Source organism: Homarus americanus, unplaced genomic scaffold, assembly GCF_018991925.1.
Source record: "Homarus americanus isolate GMGI-L3 unplaced genomic scaffold, GMGI_Hamer_2.0 scaffold25013, whole genome shotgun sequence".
NCBI lineage: Eukaryota > Metazoa > Arthropoda > Malacostraca > Decapoda > Nephropidae > Homarus > Homarus americanus.
This window is the reverse complement of record NW_024722158.1, coordinates 4,793,739-4,813,970: the sequence shown is the minus strand read 5'-3', so window position 1 is coordinate 4,813,970 and position 20,232 is coordinate 4,793,739. Positions and strand designations below refer to the sequence as shown.

Sequence of the window (20,232 nt, the reverse complement as noted above, 5' to 3'; positions counted from 1 at the left end):
GAGTGGCGGCCCAAAAAAAATCACCCCTTCGAATTTTGTTCCTTCCCTCTAGCTTTCAATCTTTCCTTTTCGTTTTGATGAGAGGAAGAAGAAGAATAAGAAAAAGAATAAAAAGGTTTTGATGAGAGGAAGAAGAAGAATAAGGTTTTGATGAGAGGAAGGTTTTAGGGGTAACTATTATATTTCATCACAGAAAGCTAAGAAGGGGTAACTATTATATTTTATGACAGAACTCAAAGGGGGGGGGGTAACTATTATATTTTATCCCATAAAAGAATTATATTTAATAATTTCACTAGTTTCTGTGAACGTATCTTTTATAAGAACATTGCATTAACTTGTAAATATAAAATATAATATGGCATTAAAGTGTTATTTGATTATTACTGTAATTAATGATATAATTACAAAAATTCATGTAGCTCGCCAAAATGGTGGAATCCTAAAGTAATATAAGTAAGCTAGGCTTCAGGGGGCAGGGTTGGGGAGTGGCGGCCCAAAAAAAATCACCCCTTCGAATTTTGTTCCTTCCCTCTAGCTTTCAATCTTTCCTTTTCGTTTTGATGAGAGGAAGAAGAATAAGAAAAAGAATAAAAAGGTTTTGATGAGAGGAAGAAGAAGAATAAGGTTTTGATGAGAGGAAGGTTTTAGGGGTAACTATTATATTTCATCACAGAAAGCTAAGAAGGGGTAACTATTATATTTTATGACAGAACTCAAAGGGGGGGGGGTAACTATTATATTTTATCCCATAAAAGAATTATATTTAATAATTTCACTAGTTTCTGTGAACGTATCTTTTATAAGAACATTGCATTAACTTGTAAATATAAAATATAATATGGCATTAAAGTGTTATTTGATTATTACTGTAATTAATGATATAATTACAAAAATTCATGTAGCTCGCCAAAATGGTGGCATCCTAAAGTAATATAAGTAAGCTAGGCTTCAGGGGGCAGGGTTGGGGAGTGGCGGCCCAAAAAAAATCACCCCTTCGAATTTTGTTCCTTCCCTCTAGCTTTCAATCTTTCCTTTTCGTTTTGATGAGAGGAAGAAGAAGAATAAGAAAAAGAATAAAAAGGTTTTGATGAGAGGAAGAAGAAGAATAAGGTTTCATTTTAGGGGTAACTATTATATTTCATCACAGAAAGCTATTAACTATTATATTTTATGACAGAACTCAAAGGGGGTAACTATTATATTTTATCCCATAAAAGAATTATATTTAATAATTTCACTAGTTTCTGTGAACGTATCTTTTATAAGAACATTGCATTAACTTGTAAATATAAAATATAATATGGCATTAAAGTGTTATTTGATTATTACTGTAATTAATGATATAATTACAAAAATTCATGTAGCTCGCCAAAATGGTGGCATCCTAAAGTAATATAAGTAAGCTAGGCTTCAGGGGGCAGGGTTGGGGAGTGGCGGCCCAAAAAAAATCACCCCTTCGAATTTTGTTCCTTCCCTCTAGCTTTCAATCTTTCCTTTTCGTTTTGATGAGAGGAAGAAGAAGAATAAGAAGGTTTGATATAGAGAGGAAGAAGAAGATAATGAGTTTGATGAGAGGAAAGGTTTAGGAGTAACAATATATTTCATCTGAAAGCTAAGAAGGGGTAGCTAATATATTTATGACAGAACTCAACTTGGGGAGGGTAACCCTAATATATTTTATGTCCATAAAAAATTATATTTAATAATTTCACTAAGTTTCTGTGAGCGATATCTTTTATAAGAACATTGCATTAATTTGTAAATATAAAATATAATGGCATTAAAGTATTATTTGATTATTACTGTAATTATTGATATAATTACAAAATTCATGTAGCTCGCCAAAATGTTGGCATCCTAAAAATAATATAAATAGAAGTTAGGCTTCAGGGGGGCAGGGGTTGGGGAGTGGCATTAAAAAATCACCCTTCAGATTTTGTTCCTTCCCTCTAGCTTTCAATCTTTCCTTTCGTTTGATGAGAGGAAAGAAGAATAAAGAGAAGGGGATAGATGTTTGCCTGATGAAGGGAAAGAAAGAAGAAGGTTTAAGGGGTAACTATTATATTTCATCATAGAAAACTAAGAAGGAGTAGCTTCTTATATTTGAAAAGCCAGAACTCAAAGGGGGTAACTATTATATTTTATCCCATAAAAATTATATTTAATAATTTTCACTAGTTTCTGTGAACGTATCTTTTATAAGAACATTGCATTAATTTGTAAATATAAAATATAATATGGCATTAAAGTGTTATTTGATTATTACTGTAATTAATGATATAATTACAAAATTCATGTAAAGCTCACTAAAATGGTAGCATCCTAAAAATAATATAAGTAAGCTAGGCTTCCAGGGGCGGGAGGTTGGGGAGTGGCGGCCCCAAAAATCACTTGCCAATTTGTTCCTTCCTCTGACTTTCAATCTTTCCTTTTCGTTTTGATAGGAAGAAGAATAAGAAGGATAGTGTTTTTGATGAGGAGGGAAGAAGAAGAAAGGTTTTAAGAATTGCTTCTTATATTTCATCATAGAAAACTAAGAAGAATTAATATTATATTTTATGACAAGAAGAACTCAAAGAGAATGTGTATATTTATCCATAAAAGAATTATATTTAATAATTTCACACTAGTTTCTGTAAGGCAATGTCTTTTATAAAACATTGCATTAATTTGTAAATATAAAATATAATATGGCATTAAAGAGTGTTGTTGATTATTACTATGATCAATGATATAATTACAAAATTCATGTAGCTCCTTAAAAATGGTGGCATCCTAAATGTATAAGTAAAGCTAAACTTCCAGGGGCAGGGTTAGAGGGAGTGGCGGCCCAAAAAAATCACCTTAGATTTTTTGTTCCTTCCCTCTAGCTTTCAATCTTTCTTTTCGTTTTGATAGAGGAAGAAGAAGAATAAGAAAGAATAAAAAAAGGTTTTGATGAGAGGAAGAAGAGAAAGAATGAGGTTTGATGAGAGGAAGGTTTTAGGAATGCTTTATTACTATCACAGAAAGAAAAGAAGGGGTAACTATTATATTTTATGACAGAACTCAAAGGGGGGGGGTAACTATTATATTTTATCCCATAAAAGAATTATATTTAATAATTTCACTAGTTTCTGTGAACGTATCTTTTATAAGAACATTGCATTAATTTGTAAATATAAAATATAATATGGCATTAAAGTGTTATTTGATTATTACTGTAATTAATGATATAATTACAAAAATTCATGTAGCTCGCCAAAATGGTGGCATCCTAAAGTAATATAAGTAAGCTAGGCTTCAGGGGGCAGGGTTGGGGAGTGGCGGCCCAAAAAAAATCACCCCTTCGAATTTTGTTCCTTCCCTCTAGCTTTCAATCTTTCCTTTTCGTTTTGATGAGAGGAAGAAGAAGAATAAGAAGGGATAGTGTTTTGATGAGAGGAAGAAGAAGAAGGTTTAAGGGGTAACTATTATATTTCAACCTAGAAAACTAAGAAGGGGTAACTATTATATTTCATGACAGAACTCAAAGGGGGGGTAACTATTATATTTTATCCCATAAAACAATTATATTTAATAATTTCACTAGTTTCTGTGAACGTATCTTTTATAAGAACATTGCATTAATTTGTAAATATAAAATAGAATATGGCATTAAAGTGTTATTTGATTATTACTGTAATTAATGATATAATTACAAAAATTCATGTAGCTCGCCAAAATGGTGGCATCCTAAAGTAATATAAGTAAGCTAGGCTTCAGGGGGCAGGGTTGGGGAGTGGCGGCCCAAAAAAAATCACCCCTTCGAATTTTGTTCCTTCCCTCTAGCTTTCAATCTTTCCTTTTCGTTTTGATGAGAGGAAGAAGAAGAAGAATAAGAAGGGATAGTGTTTTGATGAGAGGAAGAAGAAGAAGGTTTAAGGGGTAACTATTATATTTCATCATAGAAAACTAAGAAGGGGTAACTATTATATTTTATGACAGAACTCAAAGGGGGGGGGGTAACTATTATATTTTATCCCATAAAAGAATTATATTTAATAATTTCACTAGTTTCTGTGAACGTATCTTTTATAAGAACATTGCATTAATTTGTAAATATAAAATATAATATGGCATTAAAGTGTTATTTGATTATTACTGTAATTAATGATATAATTACAAAAATTCATGTAGCTCGCCAAAATGGTGGCATCCTAAAGTAATATAAGTAAGCTAGGCTTCAGGGGGCAGGGTTGGGGAGTGGCGGCCCAAAAAAAATCACCCCTTCGAATTTTGTTCCTTCCCTCTAGCTTTCAATCTTTCCTTTTCGTTTTGATGAGAGGAAGAAGAAGAAGAAGAATAAGAAGGGATAGTGTTTTGATGAGAGGAAGAAGAAGAAGGTTTAAGGGGTAACTATTATATTTCATCATAGAAAACTAAGAAGGGGTAACTATTATATTTTATGACAGAACTCAAAGGGGGGGGGGTAACTATTATATTTTATCCCATAAAAGAATTATATTTAATAATTTCACTAGTTTCTGTGAACGTATCTTTTATAAGAACATTGCATTAATTTGTAAATATAAAATATAATATGGCATTAAAGTGTTATTTGATTATTACTGTAATTAATGATATAATTACAAAAATTCATGTAGCTCGCCAAAATGGTGGCATCCTAAAGTAATATAAGTAAGCTAGGCTTCAGGGGGCAGGGTTGGGGAGTGGCGGCCCAAAAAAAATCACCCCTTCGAATTTTGTTCCTTCCCTCTAGCTTTCAATCTTTCCTTTTCGTTTTGATGAGAGGAAGAAGAAGAATAAGAAGGGATAGTGTTTTGATGAGAGGAAGAAGAAGAAGGTTTAAGGGGTAACTATTATATTTCATCATAGAAAACTAAGAAGGGGTAACTATTATATTTTATGACAGAACTCAAAGGGGGGGGGTTAACTATTATATTTTATCCCATAAAAGAATTATATTTAATAATTTCACTAGTTTCTGTGAACGTATCTTTTATAAGAACATTGCATTAATTTGTAAATATAAAATATAATATGGCATTAAAGTGTTATTTGATTATTACTGTAATTAATGATATAATTACAAAAATTCATGTAGCTCGCCAAAATGGTGGCATCCTAAAGTAATATAAGTAAGCTAGGCTTCAGGGGGCAGGGTTGGGGAGTGGCGGCCCAAAAAAAATCACCCCTTCGAATTTTGTTCCTTCCCTCTAGCTTTCAATCTTTCCTTTTCGTTTTGATGAGAGGAAGAAGAAGAAGAAGAATAAGAAGGGATAGTGTTTTGATGAGAGGAAGAAGAAGGTTTAAGGGGTAACTATTATATTTCATCCTAGAAAACTTCAAAGGGGTAACTATTATATTTCATGACAGAACTCAAAGGGGGGTAACTATTATATTTTATCCCATAAAACAATTACATTTAATAATTTCACTAGTTTCCTGTGAAATTTTATTTTATATTATCATTGGTTTAATTTGTAAATATAAAATAGATTATGGCATTAAAATCTTATTAGATTATTACTGTAATTAAAGATTTAATTACATACATTCCTGAAACTCGCCAAAATGGTGGCATCCGAAAGTAATATAAGGAAACTAGGCTTCAGGGGGAAGGGTTGGGGACAAGGGCGAAAAAAAACCACCCCTTCGAATTTTGTTCCTTCCCTCTAGCTTTCAATCTTTCCTTTTCGTTTTGATGAGAGGAAGAGGAAGAATAAGAATAAGAAGGGATAGTGTTTTGATGAGAGGAAGAAGAAGAAGGTTTAAGGGGGGACCTAGTTGAGGTGTAGAAGCATCTCAGGGGGCACTACTCAGTTGAGTGTCGTGTCCTTACTTGGAGCTGGCGGACGCTCGCCCCACAAGGGGTCACAGCTCAAGATTGATGAAGCCGCAAGTCCAGAAAACCATGAGGGCAAACTTTTTCGGAGTGAGGGTTGTAAACTCTTGGAACAATCTACCAGAGAATGTTGTGACGGCACCGAGTGTGAGCTCTTTCAAGAGAAGACTTGACCAACACTGGAGCGGGTTCAAGTACATTCAGGAGCCGGTGCATGCCCAGTATTTGCCAACAGTGCATGACAGAGACGTGACTGATCGCCCGGGCGGCTAGCGAGCCGATCTTTTGGTGAAGAATATAAATGAAAAGAGACGTGACCAATCGCCCAAGCGGCTAACAAGCCGATCAGTGGCGAAGAGGATAAAAGTAAAAGTAATGCACCTAATGTAACCTAAAAAAATAAAATAAAATAACCTAACCGCTTGATTAAATTAAAACACAAAAAGAACATCCCCAAAATACCACCAAAATTGTATTATATTAAGAACACCTTAACCAGAGAACTTTACTTGACACTACTAATTGCTTCATTCACCCAGACAAAAATTTAATTCACCAATTTACAAAACACAAAGGAGAAAAATTTAAATTCATAAGTATTGGGTGAAATAATAGGTTAAGAAAATTAACATCCACCTGTGATAAATGATTAAGAACTAAGAGTTTTCAGCTTTTAAACCCATATGCCATGACCCATTTTCACTTATAAGATTTTAGATTAAGTTAAAGTTCATAATTACTGAATATCAAAAGTGAATCTTAGAAGTTAGGTTAGGTTAAGTTTTATTAGTAATAAACCATATATGAAGACAGAATTTTAGTAACTAGGTTAGGATAGGGTGGTTAGACTAAGTAGCATTAAATTAATTAAAATCCAAATGCTAAAGCAATACAGTATTTTGTTAGTGAGTGAAAGTTCATCATCCTTATGTCATGACTAAGACAGAAGTTAGGTCAGGATTTATTACTCACAATTCCTACACCATGACTAATGTTAGGCAGGATTTTTTAAAGTTAAAATCCATATAAAAGAAGGATTTCAGAGTAAGGTAAGATTTTCCAAAGTTAAAAGTCATATAAGGAGTAGATATTATTAGTTACAATCTACATACAGTACTGTACTAAAGTAGCTAGACCAAGAGTTTGGTGGGATTAATTAGTTAAAATCTATGTATAATGGCTAGATCAGGGGTTCTTAACCTAGGGGTAAATTTACCACCAAGGGGTAAAAAAAAAAAAAAAAAAAAACCCTCATAGATGGAGGCAAAGAAAACCCACCCGAGAACTGATGAGGGCAAATTATAGGTAACATCTCCTCAAATAAATAAACAACTGATTGAGAAGCAGCAACCATGATACACCAGTTTTGAGTGTGTGTCCTGTAATACTAATTGACACGTGTAATAATGATCTCACATTCTTGAAAAATTTGTAAAATATTGTTTCTTTGATTACTACAGTATATTAATGTGCAGCTCTAGAATAAGAAATACTGTAATGTGTTTTTCTTTTCTGTTTCTCTTCCCTCCCTAATTTGCACTGTCCAGCCTATTTCCTTTAAGCCAATGTTAGGTTCATTTATGGGGAGAATTATGCAACTTTGTAAATTTCTAAAAACATTCCTCAGAGTAGCAAAGCTTTTTAGAAATACAGTACTAAAATCCATTAGTTGAACCTATTCTTCCAAGGCAACATGTTTACATTCTAATCACCTCTAATGACTAGTTATGATATAAGCTTCTCTGTAAGAATAGACAAGTGATATATGAACTTTAATATATTATAACAGACATTATTATAACTAGTATCAGAGAGTTGTTTCTGTTAACTTGAAGAATACATTAAATTACTGTACAGTAGTACTGTATTTCATGAATCAGCTACAACATCTGGTAACTCTAACACCCTTACAATATAACAGTAAAGCTTTGTCTCTTTATAGATCACTATAAAGTCAATTTTGTTCAATATATAGTCATAATTGAATAAAATTGCCCTAACCTTTTAAAAACATCAATTAATGAATGGACACCCTGTACTAATGCTAGACAATAAAGTTCATAGCAAACTACAATATAACAAAAAACAGACCAACCACCCAAACAGATAGTAATCATGTAAGGGAAAAATGATAATTTAAAAAAAAAAAAAAATTAACAACAAACTAAATAAACATAGTTTTGATTTGATAACACTTGTTGATAGTCAATGTGATTTACTAGTACAGTACAGTATCTCAGGAAAGTATCTGTCCACACTGTGAAACTTTATGAGACCATGGATTGGGACATGCATTTATTTTGGTATATAGTTTAACATAAGTAATGCAATGTGTATTCATATTTCGGGGGAATTAATATGAAGTTCAGTTATCAAGTGTAGTAGGATGAGTATACCACAGAGCCAGCATACCAACCCACCCGGAACATCACAAGTTGCAGCATTTCAGAAATCATTGGACCCATCCTGGCAGATACATTTTTGAGATACTGTGCCTCCACTCCGTAAAACTACCAACAAAGTCTACAGACTTTAATAACAACAGTTACCATCAACTATCTTTTCACTGCATCTTATTTCTACCCAGTAGTCGCCCTATCCCAAAATACTAGTACAGTAATTCTAAACAATTTTAGTAGGATTTTCATTTTCAAAATTACAAATCTTAACAAGTAATATATAGCCTTCACCAATTACATCTACCATTTTATAAACTTTATACCCCTTAATCCTTAACTGAATTTCATATTTATATATTTAAACACAACTATCTATTTCTCATGTCAATTCCCAGAAAAATATATGAAGTGGCAAAATATTTTCTTTAGCAAACACCATCAGGCATGTTTGTATGGTTCACTCTGCTCTCTAAGTCAGGCACTGGTGACTGACTTCATACACTATAACAAACAGCAAGTGAATGGTTTATATATTTGAGAAAACTTATTCACATCAAAATAAAATTACAGTATTTAATTGCTCACTGGGTGTGTTGGGATAGTGCCTGAGGGCTGAGAAAAATAGCATGCATGTGGCGGAGTTACTTAAGCCAAAGCCCGTTTGTAATGTAGAGATTAAAAAAGGGGGGAACAAATTATTCCTTGGAAAATTATTATCAATTCATTAGTCAAGAGAGACAGGCATATGACATACTAATGCAGCCAATAAATATTTTATTTATATATTTATTAAGAAAAGATTAACTTTTCTGATTGGCTGTATTTACCAAGATCAGCATTTTTACATACACACACACACACACAAAGTTTATGTATTGCTGTATTATATTCTTGTACTGCAGTAAGAAAGGCCTTGATAAAATGAGAACAAATTATACTGTATGTACAATGCAATAGAAGGGATCTAGCTGCTTAGAAAAGCAAAGTTAAAGAAATTATACTGTACTAACGAGCCAAGAAACATACAGTAACTACCAAACATTATAAATCTATGAAGGACATAGCAGCAGAAAACAATCATATAAAATGGTAAACAAATGTGTACTTCAACACTAGTTTGGTGGAGTGAGGAAGACATTGAAAATATATCTGAATGAATCCACTGTTAACATTCCATCACAGATTAAACTCCCTTAAGACAGTATACTCCATGTGTTATTACCGATGCTCTTCCCATTGTCTAGTTAAGCTACCAGCATGTAACGTTAGATTGACGTAGAAGCAGACAACAGCAACATTCTTACTCCTATGACCCAAAAAATGAACTGCCAACAATGATAAAATCAGAATAATATTTTCTAAAACTCAAGAGATACAACTCTCCTTCGGAACAAAACATGTTGAAGTTAATAGGATCTTATATATCAGACTAGGATTCAGTGAATATGTAGACATGGGACTACTGTACTGTAGTATGAGCTTCAGACGTAACAAAGTTAATCACACACACAAAAATCAAATCATCACTTGTTCTATTTTATACTGTATACATTGTTACCTAAAGACTGAGTCAAATTCTCAGCTACATGCATAATAAATGTAAGATACAAACTACTGAGTATTCAAAATTTTCAGATTGGTATGCTGGTTTCAGCTCTTTCCACCGAGTACTGATTATCTATTTTAATATATAATCTTATCATTCTTACATTCCTTTTTATTCTATTTCTAGGCCTTTTACTCTTATTTCTAATTTCTTATTCTTATATGCTTAAATTATTTTCTTTTCTCAGTGTTCTCACCTAAAAAGTATCCATAGAATTACCTCCTGAACTATGAAAAACAGCCAGTGGAACTATTAAGAGCTGTTAATATTTTTTTCACCTTTACAGAGAATTATCCATCAATGTCTACAAGTACAGGTGTTGACTGTTACACGATTGATTGATAAATGATCGACCAGTTTTACGATAAAAAATTAACACCAACTACCCTCATGTGACGGCTAAGATTAGATTTACAATGGCTGCTGCCTCAATGCTTTTCCTGCCTTGTCACTGTTATGAAAAAGTGATGTGCAGTAACACAATATTCTGAGATATGATAATGTAATCTTGGAATGACATAACACATGCAACCCACTCAGAATGCGTGAGAGGCTCTGCCCATCCTCATTGGTTATTGATATCAATATATATACAATCGATCACCTTACGATGCCTTTTCAGTCCTTAACCCCATCGTATAATGGTCAACACCTGCAGTCCTAAAACTTGTCATCATACATACACTCTACACTGGTTCTTAGGCAGCTTTAACAGTTGTTTTCTCGATTGTTATTAGGATGGAAATTACAATAAACAATAAACAGTGTAAAGGGATTATAGCTAACAGAACTTATTTTCATACTGTGTACATCTCTATATTAAAAATTTGTCCAAAACATACGTTGTAATGTACAATAAAATTCTTAAATTCTTTTTATGACTGTATGTTGATATCTTATCAATTCTACATGAGGTCATCCTAAAGAAGAAAATAATTCAGTCTACAACACCATGGAGCTGATCATAAATTATATCCCTTTACAAACAACCTTAAATGAATTACAGTTCATTACTAATCATTTCCTTATTAATACACCATACCCAATTTATTCGTGAATAGTAAATACCTGGTAAGATGTGTATGAGATTCAACCTTGGTCTTAGTGACTGTACTGTGTTGTTCTGTTATGAGACAAGGAGATATGAAGTCTAATGGAACTCGTGTGATAGCGACCTTAACGGAAGAGGATAACTAAAACAGTTCTGTAATGATGCTACTAACTGTATTTCTTGAGGGTATGGGTTGGAGTGATTCTTTCTTGAGATTTTTCATTCTTAGAGCCATTAGGGTGAGTGGAGAGGAGAGGCGTGCGTTCGTGTGATACTTGCATGGCGGCGGCAAGAGATCCTTCCCCGGCAGATTCGTCTCCATCTTGTAGCTGCATTGACAAAAAACATAGCCAGGATCTCAGTAAGGGGGGGGGGGGGCACCAGTGGTGGAAATGGGTATTTGGACATATTCTAAGGTCAATATTAAGTATTTCATCAGATAGGATGAAGTACTTGCACAATAATAATAATAATAATAAAAAAAATTTAATTGTCTTTGTCTACATTTAGACAAATAGTACTTATATAAATTCTGGCTATTTACATACAGTATTGTGTTTATATACAACACACTACCCAGATTCACCAACACAGGAGCACAGATCCATATATCGTCATATCCTGTTAAGTTCTACATGGGAATTCATAGCTTTGAATCAGTATTTCCTGTCATGTTGGCAGATCACCTTCACACCCCAGTAAAACCGAGAGAGTAAGAGCATTTAACTCACCGGTGAGATAGCCAGACTAAGAATAGCCAGCACACCATCTAAACATGTGACTGACAGTTTTAACCTTGAGCCTACTATACTCTACATCATCTTGTGTTAGTTAATCCGTACATAAACCCAGCAGACCGTGACATTTTTTTTTATAATAAATAGAAAAAGATACTAAGTGTTTAGATTGCCCATGAACACTGAAGATAATACAAACATATCTTACTTGTTACTCCTAGTGTATCTAACAGGACATAATATCTGCAAGCAACAGAATCATGAGTGAAGCCACAGTGCAGTGACCAGCCATTACTCTAGTTCCAAGTATGACAGTGGTGAAGATTACATACTCAAACTTCACATAAAGTGTTCCTAGGTGGATAACCATTTTACTGTGAGTGGAACATCTTATTTACAGCTGTTTTTATTATAACAAATTTCTTTAAAATAAGGCATAATACAGTAAAGGGTATTACTTTTAGATTACATGCTGATATCTAAATAAACATTTTGAACAACCAAAATATCTTTTAGTAGAATAATGAAAATTATAAAGGAGCATAAATTGGTGGGATCACCGTACGAACCTTTAGTGAATCACCTATTACCAAAATTGTACAGTCACCGTACAAAATAAAATGCAAAATAGATAAACACAAACCTAGTAGCTGAGGGGTATACAAATTTTAATTTAAGGGGACCTGTTACTGATTTTCTCTTTGACTGATATATGTATGAATCACAACAGTTACATACAGGTATGTACATACACAATAAGGTCCCTCTTAATGAGTGATATGTGTTCATGAAAAAGTGTTCATTTGGTGAAATTTCATTTAACATAATCCATTTTCCATAAAAACTAAAAATACCTCACTCTTATTACCATTCTCTCTCTCATGTGCATATTTCACACTTCAAGTGGCTAACACAACTCACCTGATCATCTGCACTGTCATCTATATTGGTGGCGGTGTCTTCCAGCTGTTGTGAAGACTTTTTCCGCCACAGTTTCCGTATTACCACTCCGGGCTTTGGTATGGTGCTGTCAGAGTCCCAGCTGCGGTACACCACACAGTTGAAGACGGCTTGTAGTGGGTTCAGGATTGCCTTTAATAAGAGAGGTGTTGTTCTATTATTAGAAAATAATACAGCTTGTTGATGTTTTACGACTGCCTTTATAAAAGAGAGGACGTCCCCTAGTAGAGGATTGTTATCATACTATTAGACGTGACAACTTGTAAGTGGTTTAAGGTTACCTATACACAGACAATAGGATGCTCTCCAACTATGGCAGTTAATATTACAGAATTGTATAAGACAACGATAGTTCGTAGATGGTTCTGGCCAACCTTTACAGATGTCCTCCATCAATTAGTCACTATTATAAAACACACTAAAACAGTGAGCACATGGCCTTGGTACAATCTCTTGCCTACCACTCCCTCTTGGTGGGTGAGGTTATTACAAACTTGAATCCCAAACTGGCATGGTTAAAATATGGTAAAAATGACTGTATAAAATGACTAAGTGCTGTAAGAATTCCTATTACTCTACTGTACTTCCAACTTACCATTAGGTACCAAATGATTAGAACGAAGGTTTTGGGAAGATCATCCCACGTTGTCCATAACACAATACCATTTATAATGTTTGGTAACCAGCAGAGATAAAATACAACATTGATGAGTGAGAACTTCTTCAGCAGCCCGTCAACCACTCGTCGCTCTGACTGAGTATATCTGTTGATAAAAAAATAATAAATAAATGAGGAAAGATTTTTAAAACTTATTCCCGAATATGATGAAAAGTATACAAAATTCCTCCTCCCCACAAAAACCCAAATAAAACAATGATGTGAAAATTAACTTAACACGCATTACAGTACAGTATCTATACATTAAGACTATATTCCTCAAAATTTTCATATATAAAGTTTTTCTTATTAAATATCATTGTACTATACGGTAGTTTAATATGAAAATTTATACTGTACTGTACTGTATATGTAAGTGGTTATTGATTATACAAACAAGAGAGACAAGAGTAAAAAGGAAACATGGAAAACCCTGGGGGTACATGACCATCTTCATCCCAAAAGACTGGAGGAGAAAAAGTGGAATTCAAATAAAAAACAGAACACTATCAGACCTGTTTAACAGGAATTATTGCAAAATATATGTACAGTGCATGTTAAAATGGATTCTTTACAAAGACTTCTTACACATGCCAAGTTTTTTGTTCTCAATCTTTGGTTCCTAGTCACAGAACATTTTCCCCTATTCAATTAGTTTCTCTCTCTTATGTACAAAGCCATCTTATCAGTCTACCTACTTCAGATCTATGGTAGTTCCTACTATTCAACAGGATGGCTAATGTTTACACTTCCTCTTGTTGTTGTCATTTTATCATTCTAACAGATACCTCTCACCAAAAACACAAATTTATAAACTAACCTGCCTCTTGCCGACATAATTTGCTTTTCCACTCTGGAAAAAGCTAAGCAATATAACACTGGGTTGCCAATCATAACAACCACAATGGGGATGAATGAGCTGAGGTAGTTGGGAAGGAACCGAATATATGGGTTGACGGCCTTACTGTGACAGCTGGAAAAAGAAAACAAATTAATAGACAGTGTTTAATTATAATAAAGACATGTAAATAATGATGCACAAAAAAATTATTCCCAGCCACTCATGGGCACCATCATCATTATCATCATCACCATCTCAAAACAATACAGCAAGTCATATGATGGCAAGACAAAATCACTTCAGATTTAAAGACAATCGGGTATGGTAATTCATAACCAGAGATATTTCTTGGAAATATAATAATTAAACTATTGTCTGGCTATATTTCTATAGAATGTTAAATGTGTACAGTTGGGGACTTTTCTAACTGTGACAGTCAGCGTTGTCGGGACACCCTTTCCGTGAGGTATGAACCCCGAGTGTATCAATCAACTCGTGAATATGAAGCATTCATAAGTGAAGGGGAGAGGCGGTCCGGGGGATCACGGGGGTCAGTGTAGGAGTGGGTTATGGGGGTTAAAGAGGGTGTTTTGGGGCTAGAGGGATGGGAGAGGTTTAAGAAGTTACTTGTGCAGCTACAACATTGTTTGTATTACAGCAAGACTATAAATATGCAGGGCAAAACACAAATTATGCTTAGAATGTTTTACTGCACATTAAGATGGTATACCCAGCTTGTGCTACATACACACAGGACGGTAAATACAGATGTACAGTAGCTACAAATGACAAACAAAAGAACAGAGGATAAAGCCTGATAACTGAGTGGTGAACAGCATAACAAAAATGGGTGGCAGCATAGATGCATATGCAGAAATATCTAGACATTTCTGTTTTGAGATTCTACAGAAATTACCAAGATAAATATGACAAATATGGGACACAGTCTCTGATAATTTCATAGGTTGAGGAAACTTACTTTAGGTCAGGAAGATAAAGGATGAGAAGGCCAGTTAGACACAAGACAACAGGCACAATCCAAGACACAAGGTGATAGACACGATGACTTATCCGTTTGTCCTGCATTACTAACTTAACGTCGAGTGCGTACAAGAAGGTCCAACAGTAAGTGGCAGTGTAGAAGTAATGAATCATTCCCTGGAGGAAACAGTGCCATGAGGAATTACAACTACTTTCTCAAGACTTATAATAAACATGCTACATTCCTTTACTAAATTATCATAAACCAAAAATTTCAGATACTGTAATACTGTATCCTTAAGAAATAAAATAAAGTGAAGACTAGAATTATTTGTATCTTTTTTCAATATAAATCTCTTCAGTATGTGTGAGTGGCCAGTGCACATAGCCGGGTGTAGAATTGACACAATGTTATGATGCAAGGTGTAAATGCAAGACCATACCTGTACAGTATATCTATTAGGTCTGAGGAACCATGAGAAATGTCTACAAATTCAATATTACATCAATTCAATATTACATCAAGTGGATCACTGACTGAAGAAATTATATGAGATCACTGGTGTTATGAATGAATGAACAGATAAATAACCCATCAATCCAAGTGTACAATGCCTCCCACTAAAATATTGGAGGTATAAAAAGATTGTAATGTGGTGCAGATATTTTTTTAAATAAATTGCAACACTACTGTATATTGTACTCTATTTGTTAAGAGTTCAACTTAACCAATTACAGGTATCAGCCCCACACAAAATAGAGTGAAGCAATCTGTTGTTTTTTCTGAAACGTAACTTAAGATCTTTTTAATCCAATAACAAATGTTGTAGAATAACATAAACAACTGCTAAAACTTACGGAGGTTATAATACATACGAACTGGCCAGTCAGGCCATCATCTGGCTTTGAACCAAATGTGTTATCAGCAAGCCAAGAAGCTGAGCGGATGAGGATGCCTGAAAGAGAAAACAATGAAGAGTCGTGTAATAATGTCCACATAAACACTAATTCCTCTTTCTTATTAAATATATAATCATGGGTACTTGATCCTTATACTTTCTATACATTTATATTTAATAATAACCTTTCTCATACCAGTGCCTCTCATCCACAATTTATTTAATTAATAACCTTTTATTTAATGCTTGGTCTTCTCAAACAAATTTATTTTATTCATATTCCCCCAAAACATTTCCTCCACACTAAAACTACATTTGTTTTCAGTGACTCTCCCTTCCTTCTCTCATCAACAACCTCCTTCCAAACACTTAATGCCACCATAATACTGTATCATTATCACTGGGATCTGATAGACACTCTTTGTGGTCTCTGTAATCCTTTTTGCACTACCACTCACAGGATGAGTATGGGGGTGCACAATAAACTAGCTGCTGTCTGTGGCAAAATTCAAAAACTCAAATTTTTTCTCAACTGTATGACACAACAGGGGACCAAAAGGTTTAATATACATATCACTATACCTAAGGATGCCATCAGATCTGCTAAAGCCAGCCACCTGATGATGAGGCGACCTCTTGTCTTGTAGAATCCACGACCTGCACTAGAATTTCTAGAGACACTTGTCCGTGGAAGCACCTGTGAGAAGCAACGAACAGTAAATATCTTCCACATATTTTATGGCGTTTTATAGTATGTTTATTTAATTTATAGGGTCAACTTGTTTCTTTTTGAACCTCATGCTGGGGTTCACATGTGCCTGAAATATGGCCAGGTATTCCTTGAGATACAAAAGCTCAACTTCTAGAAGTTTGCAGTAACGGAGGAAAAATTAATGTTAACGGAAAATCTGTTTTTAGGTTCTGGAGTTATAAAAGTGGGGAAAATATATAAATCTTGTCCAATTCCAATATCTCATGAAACACAAAATAAAATATATAATACTGTAATGTAATATACAGTACATATAGAAAGGCTGTAAATTGTAAACTAATATGACATAGAATATTAAAATATCAACCTTGACTGGCAGGGAAGATACAATAAGGGTGACACTGCACTTAGTGCACTATCACCTTAAGTACTGTACTGCCATAGGACTTTAAGTACAGTATGACACCTCTTTTAGGTGTCACTTCTCCAAACCCATTATTTCCTATTAAATCCAGCCACTGCCAACCAGAGGATAATTCTAAAACATAACCACCAACCCCCGAGGTTGGACAGAGATTACTGTATAATGTACTGTATGTGCCCCCAACTTTTCAGACAGGGACATATAAAGAATTATACAGAAAATACAGTTAAATGTACAGTATCAATTTATAGAATAATTATAAGATCACAAGATATTCCTTTTTAATTTACAGAAGATATACTGTACTGTACAGTATACTTGCATTATTACTCTAATATTCACAGTTAAATTCCAAAAACAACAATAATTTACCTGATAGATTGCTCCTGTTATGCCAAGCACAGATGCCACAATGGACACAGCATTATATGGCACTGACTGAAAATCTGCGAGGAAATCTTTGCTGAAAGCGTTATTGGTGGACACGCAACAAAGTGACTCAATTGTTGGACTGGCCATGGCTGGGAGCCGTACTGGTGTAGCAGTTGTTGTCCAGAAAGGTTACTCAGTTTTCCTGATGGTCAGATGCATCACTTTCCTGTAGATATAAGAGCACCATTATACACTCTACAAAGAAGGAAGATGAATATATGTAACAGTATGACAAAGTATTATGATCAATTCTACCTCTTGTTTAACAACACCCAACAACCTCACTCCCACACCACACTACTGGCTCACTCAGACTCCAGCCATGCTGGTAAGACCTGAATCACTGTCTCCGGCACATGACCTGCATGAGCATGACTTGTACATGTATAAGCCTCTTACCAACAAAGCCACCTGCTAAACATGATTTCCTGATTCATTATACTCTTAAGTCTTCATACGCTTAGTAACAACATTTTTTATACGTAATTACACTACAGTACTAAGTACTGATATGCCTATAATTAAATATTTATTTTATATACTGTACTGTATTATAAGAATAAGTAATTATGGCAGTCACCTCACACCACACTGAAAACAGTATGAGGTGAAGACATAGTCCCTTTCTTCCTTCGTAAATTATTTAGCTATTCAATTAAAATAACAAGAAAAACCCTTTATCATTCTGACAATATTTCATTCTTGAATGGACATATGGTAACTTCTGAGTGTTATATTCAATCAGTGTAAAATTTGGGAAAGCACGTTTTCATCTTAACAAACATACAAAACAATTTTCACACTTCTACAACACACGTATTAGCATCAACAGAGAAGTCATACAAAAAATTTCTAAAAGACACATACACACTAACATGACTGCTCTACACCCTCCCCAAATCATCGTCATAGGATAAAATGTAGATATTGATATCATCTCTAATGCCCCTGTTGAATGTGTATTTATCCTTGGGAGGAAAATAATGATGCCCCATTGATGCTAAACATCAGTACTGTATGTTGATGTTTCTTTAGTGTAATGAACACTTCTCATGTTTATAAAACTGTAGCTAGAAAAATAATGTAAATCACTTGTGATTTTTTATATCTTTTATCATCAGAGAGGACTAAAAAATCAACTTGCCATGTCTGTCAGCTTTGTCGTACCATTATGTCTTGGCATTAATTATCTCCTTATTTTTAATACAAAAATACAATATAACCGTAGTACAGTATTTTAGGTTAGGGCAGGTAATTTAGTTTCATTTTATGAAAGACAACTCAATGACTGTTCCTCTTGGCAACTTATGACAACTGTAACATTCATAAAGTATCAGACAAAGCCACACTGTATAATTAATGGTACATAAAGTAAACTTAACTCACTAACTTACCTAACCTTACCTTACCTAACCTAACCTAACCTAACCTAACCTAACCTAACCTAACCTAACCTAACCTAACCTAACCTAACCTAACCTAACCTAACCAAAATATGTTTACAAGATTTTTTTTTCTTCAAATCTGCTGTATATTGTACACATGATGAACGAGAAGACAATATGGTGTTGGATGTCAGTTGGTAAAGCTGCCCTTGTCCATTATATAATTGAAGCTGCAGTTGGGTACATTTGGATAATTCCTCGCTCCGTCGGTACATGCACGCGATCTATTAACTCAGATTAAAGTAAGTTTTCCAATTTTTTTGTGACTTTCTGACACCAAACACTCGTCGAGAAGTGATTAGCAGTCCGATTTATTCATGTAGGACCATTATTTGACTTCATTCCGGCTATAATTGGGTACATTTGGGTAATTAGTCGGACCGCATTTTTAGGCCTTTTCACAGGGCAGGAAGGCATTTACCTTCCATGGTGAAATGTCATTAAGTTACTGGTTGAGGCGTACATCAAGTGTAAAAAAACACAGTTATTCTTTCTGCTAGGCGATGGAAAATTCATTAAGATACACTGAAGCACTAACATCACCGCACTAAATACTGTAACATAAATATTCACTACAACTCAATTTCTCTTTTCTGTAACGAAGACCTGCAGCATATATAACACTGTTGCCTTTTACCATTTTGAACCATGACCACTCACCTACAAAAACAGTAATTTCTTCGTATATAATATCGTACTTCACCAACACTCAATATGAGCTGTCAACTTGGTGCCCAGATGACACCTTGACGCAACGAGGATTTACTATTGTTTACATCACGTGTCCTTCACAGTGTTGCCAACTCTGCCAACACCCTCCGCTAATTCAATATTCCTTGCGTTAATTGTAAGACAACATTGGGTGTTTTTAATACTTATACTGTATTATTACTGCACTTCGACAACAAAGGTCTTTAAGCGCGTAACTATATCATTAATTACACTAGTTCATCAATAATTAAAAAAAATTATAAGAAATGGAACTCTGATTTTTCTTTTCTCAAACTAATAATGTATGAACCAACAGCCAAGCTTATAATAACATACAGTATGTGCTATAATGATTTTGTTAAAGGCTTATTATCCAGGAAAATAGAGAAATTACTGTTTAATATTGATATGCACCACAAAAACATGTTATTTTTCTTATGCTAAGCTAGTATACATATTATTTATTGAGGGCAGATATTAATTACGTGGTATAATGTTATTCCTCTTAGATCCTAGAAGCTGATGACCAAATAAATTTAAACCCCC

The 20,232-nt window shown here is 34.2% G+C and overlaps 1 protein-coding gene across 1 annotated transcript in view; it reads right to left on the bottom strand.

Moving 5' to 3' along the window:
* LOC121862132 (G-protein coupled receptor 143-like) overlaps positions 1-19,759 on the bottom strand; it is a 29,992-nt gene extending 10,233 nt beyond the window's left edge. Inside the window, exons 1-9 of the mRNA XM_042360153.1 lie at positions 19,636-19,759; positions 17,471-17,696; positions 16,545-16,659; positions 15,922-16,019; positions 15,062-15,240; positions 14,062-14,214; positions 13,179-13,347; positions 12,545-12,715; positions 11,059-11,215 (exon numbers count right to left, since the gene is read on the bottom strand). Of these exons, the coding sequence (XP_042216087.1) occupies positions 11,059-11,215; positions 12,545-12,715; positions 13,179-13,347; positions 14,062-14,214; positions 15,062-15,240; positions 15,922-16,019; positions 16,545-16,659; positions 17,471-17,617 (1,189 nt within the window). The 5' untranslated portion in view covers positions 17,618-17,696; positions 19,636-19,759. The remainder of the gene's footprint in view (positions 1-11,058; positions 11,216-12,544; positions 12,716-13,178; positions 13,348-14,061; positions 14,215-15,061; positions 15,241-15,921; positions 16,020-16,544; positions 16,660-17,470; positions 17,697-19,635) is intronic.
* Between the last annotated feature and the right edge of the window lie 473 nt (positions 19,760-20,232).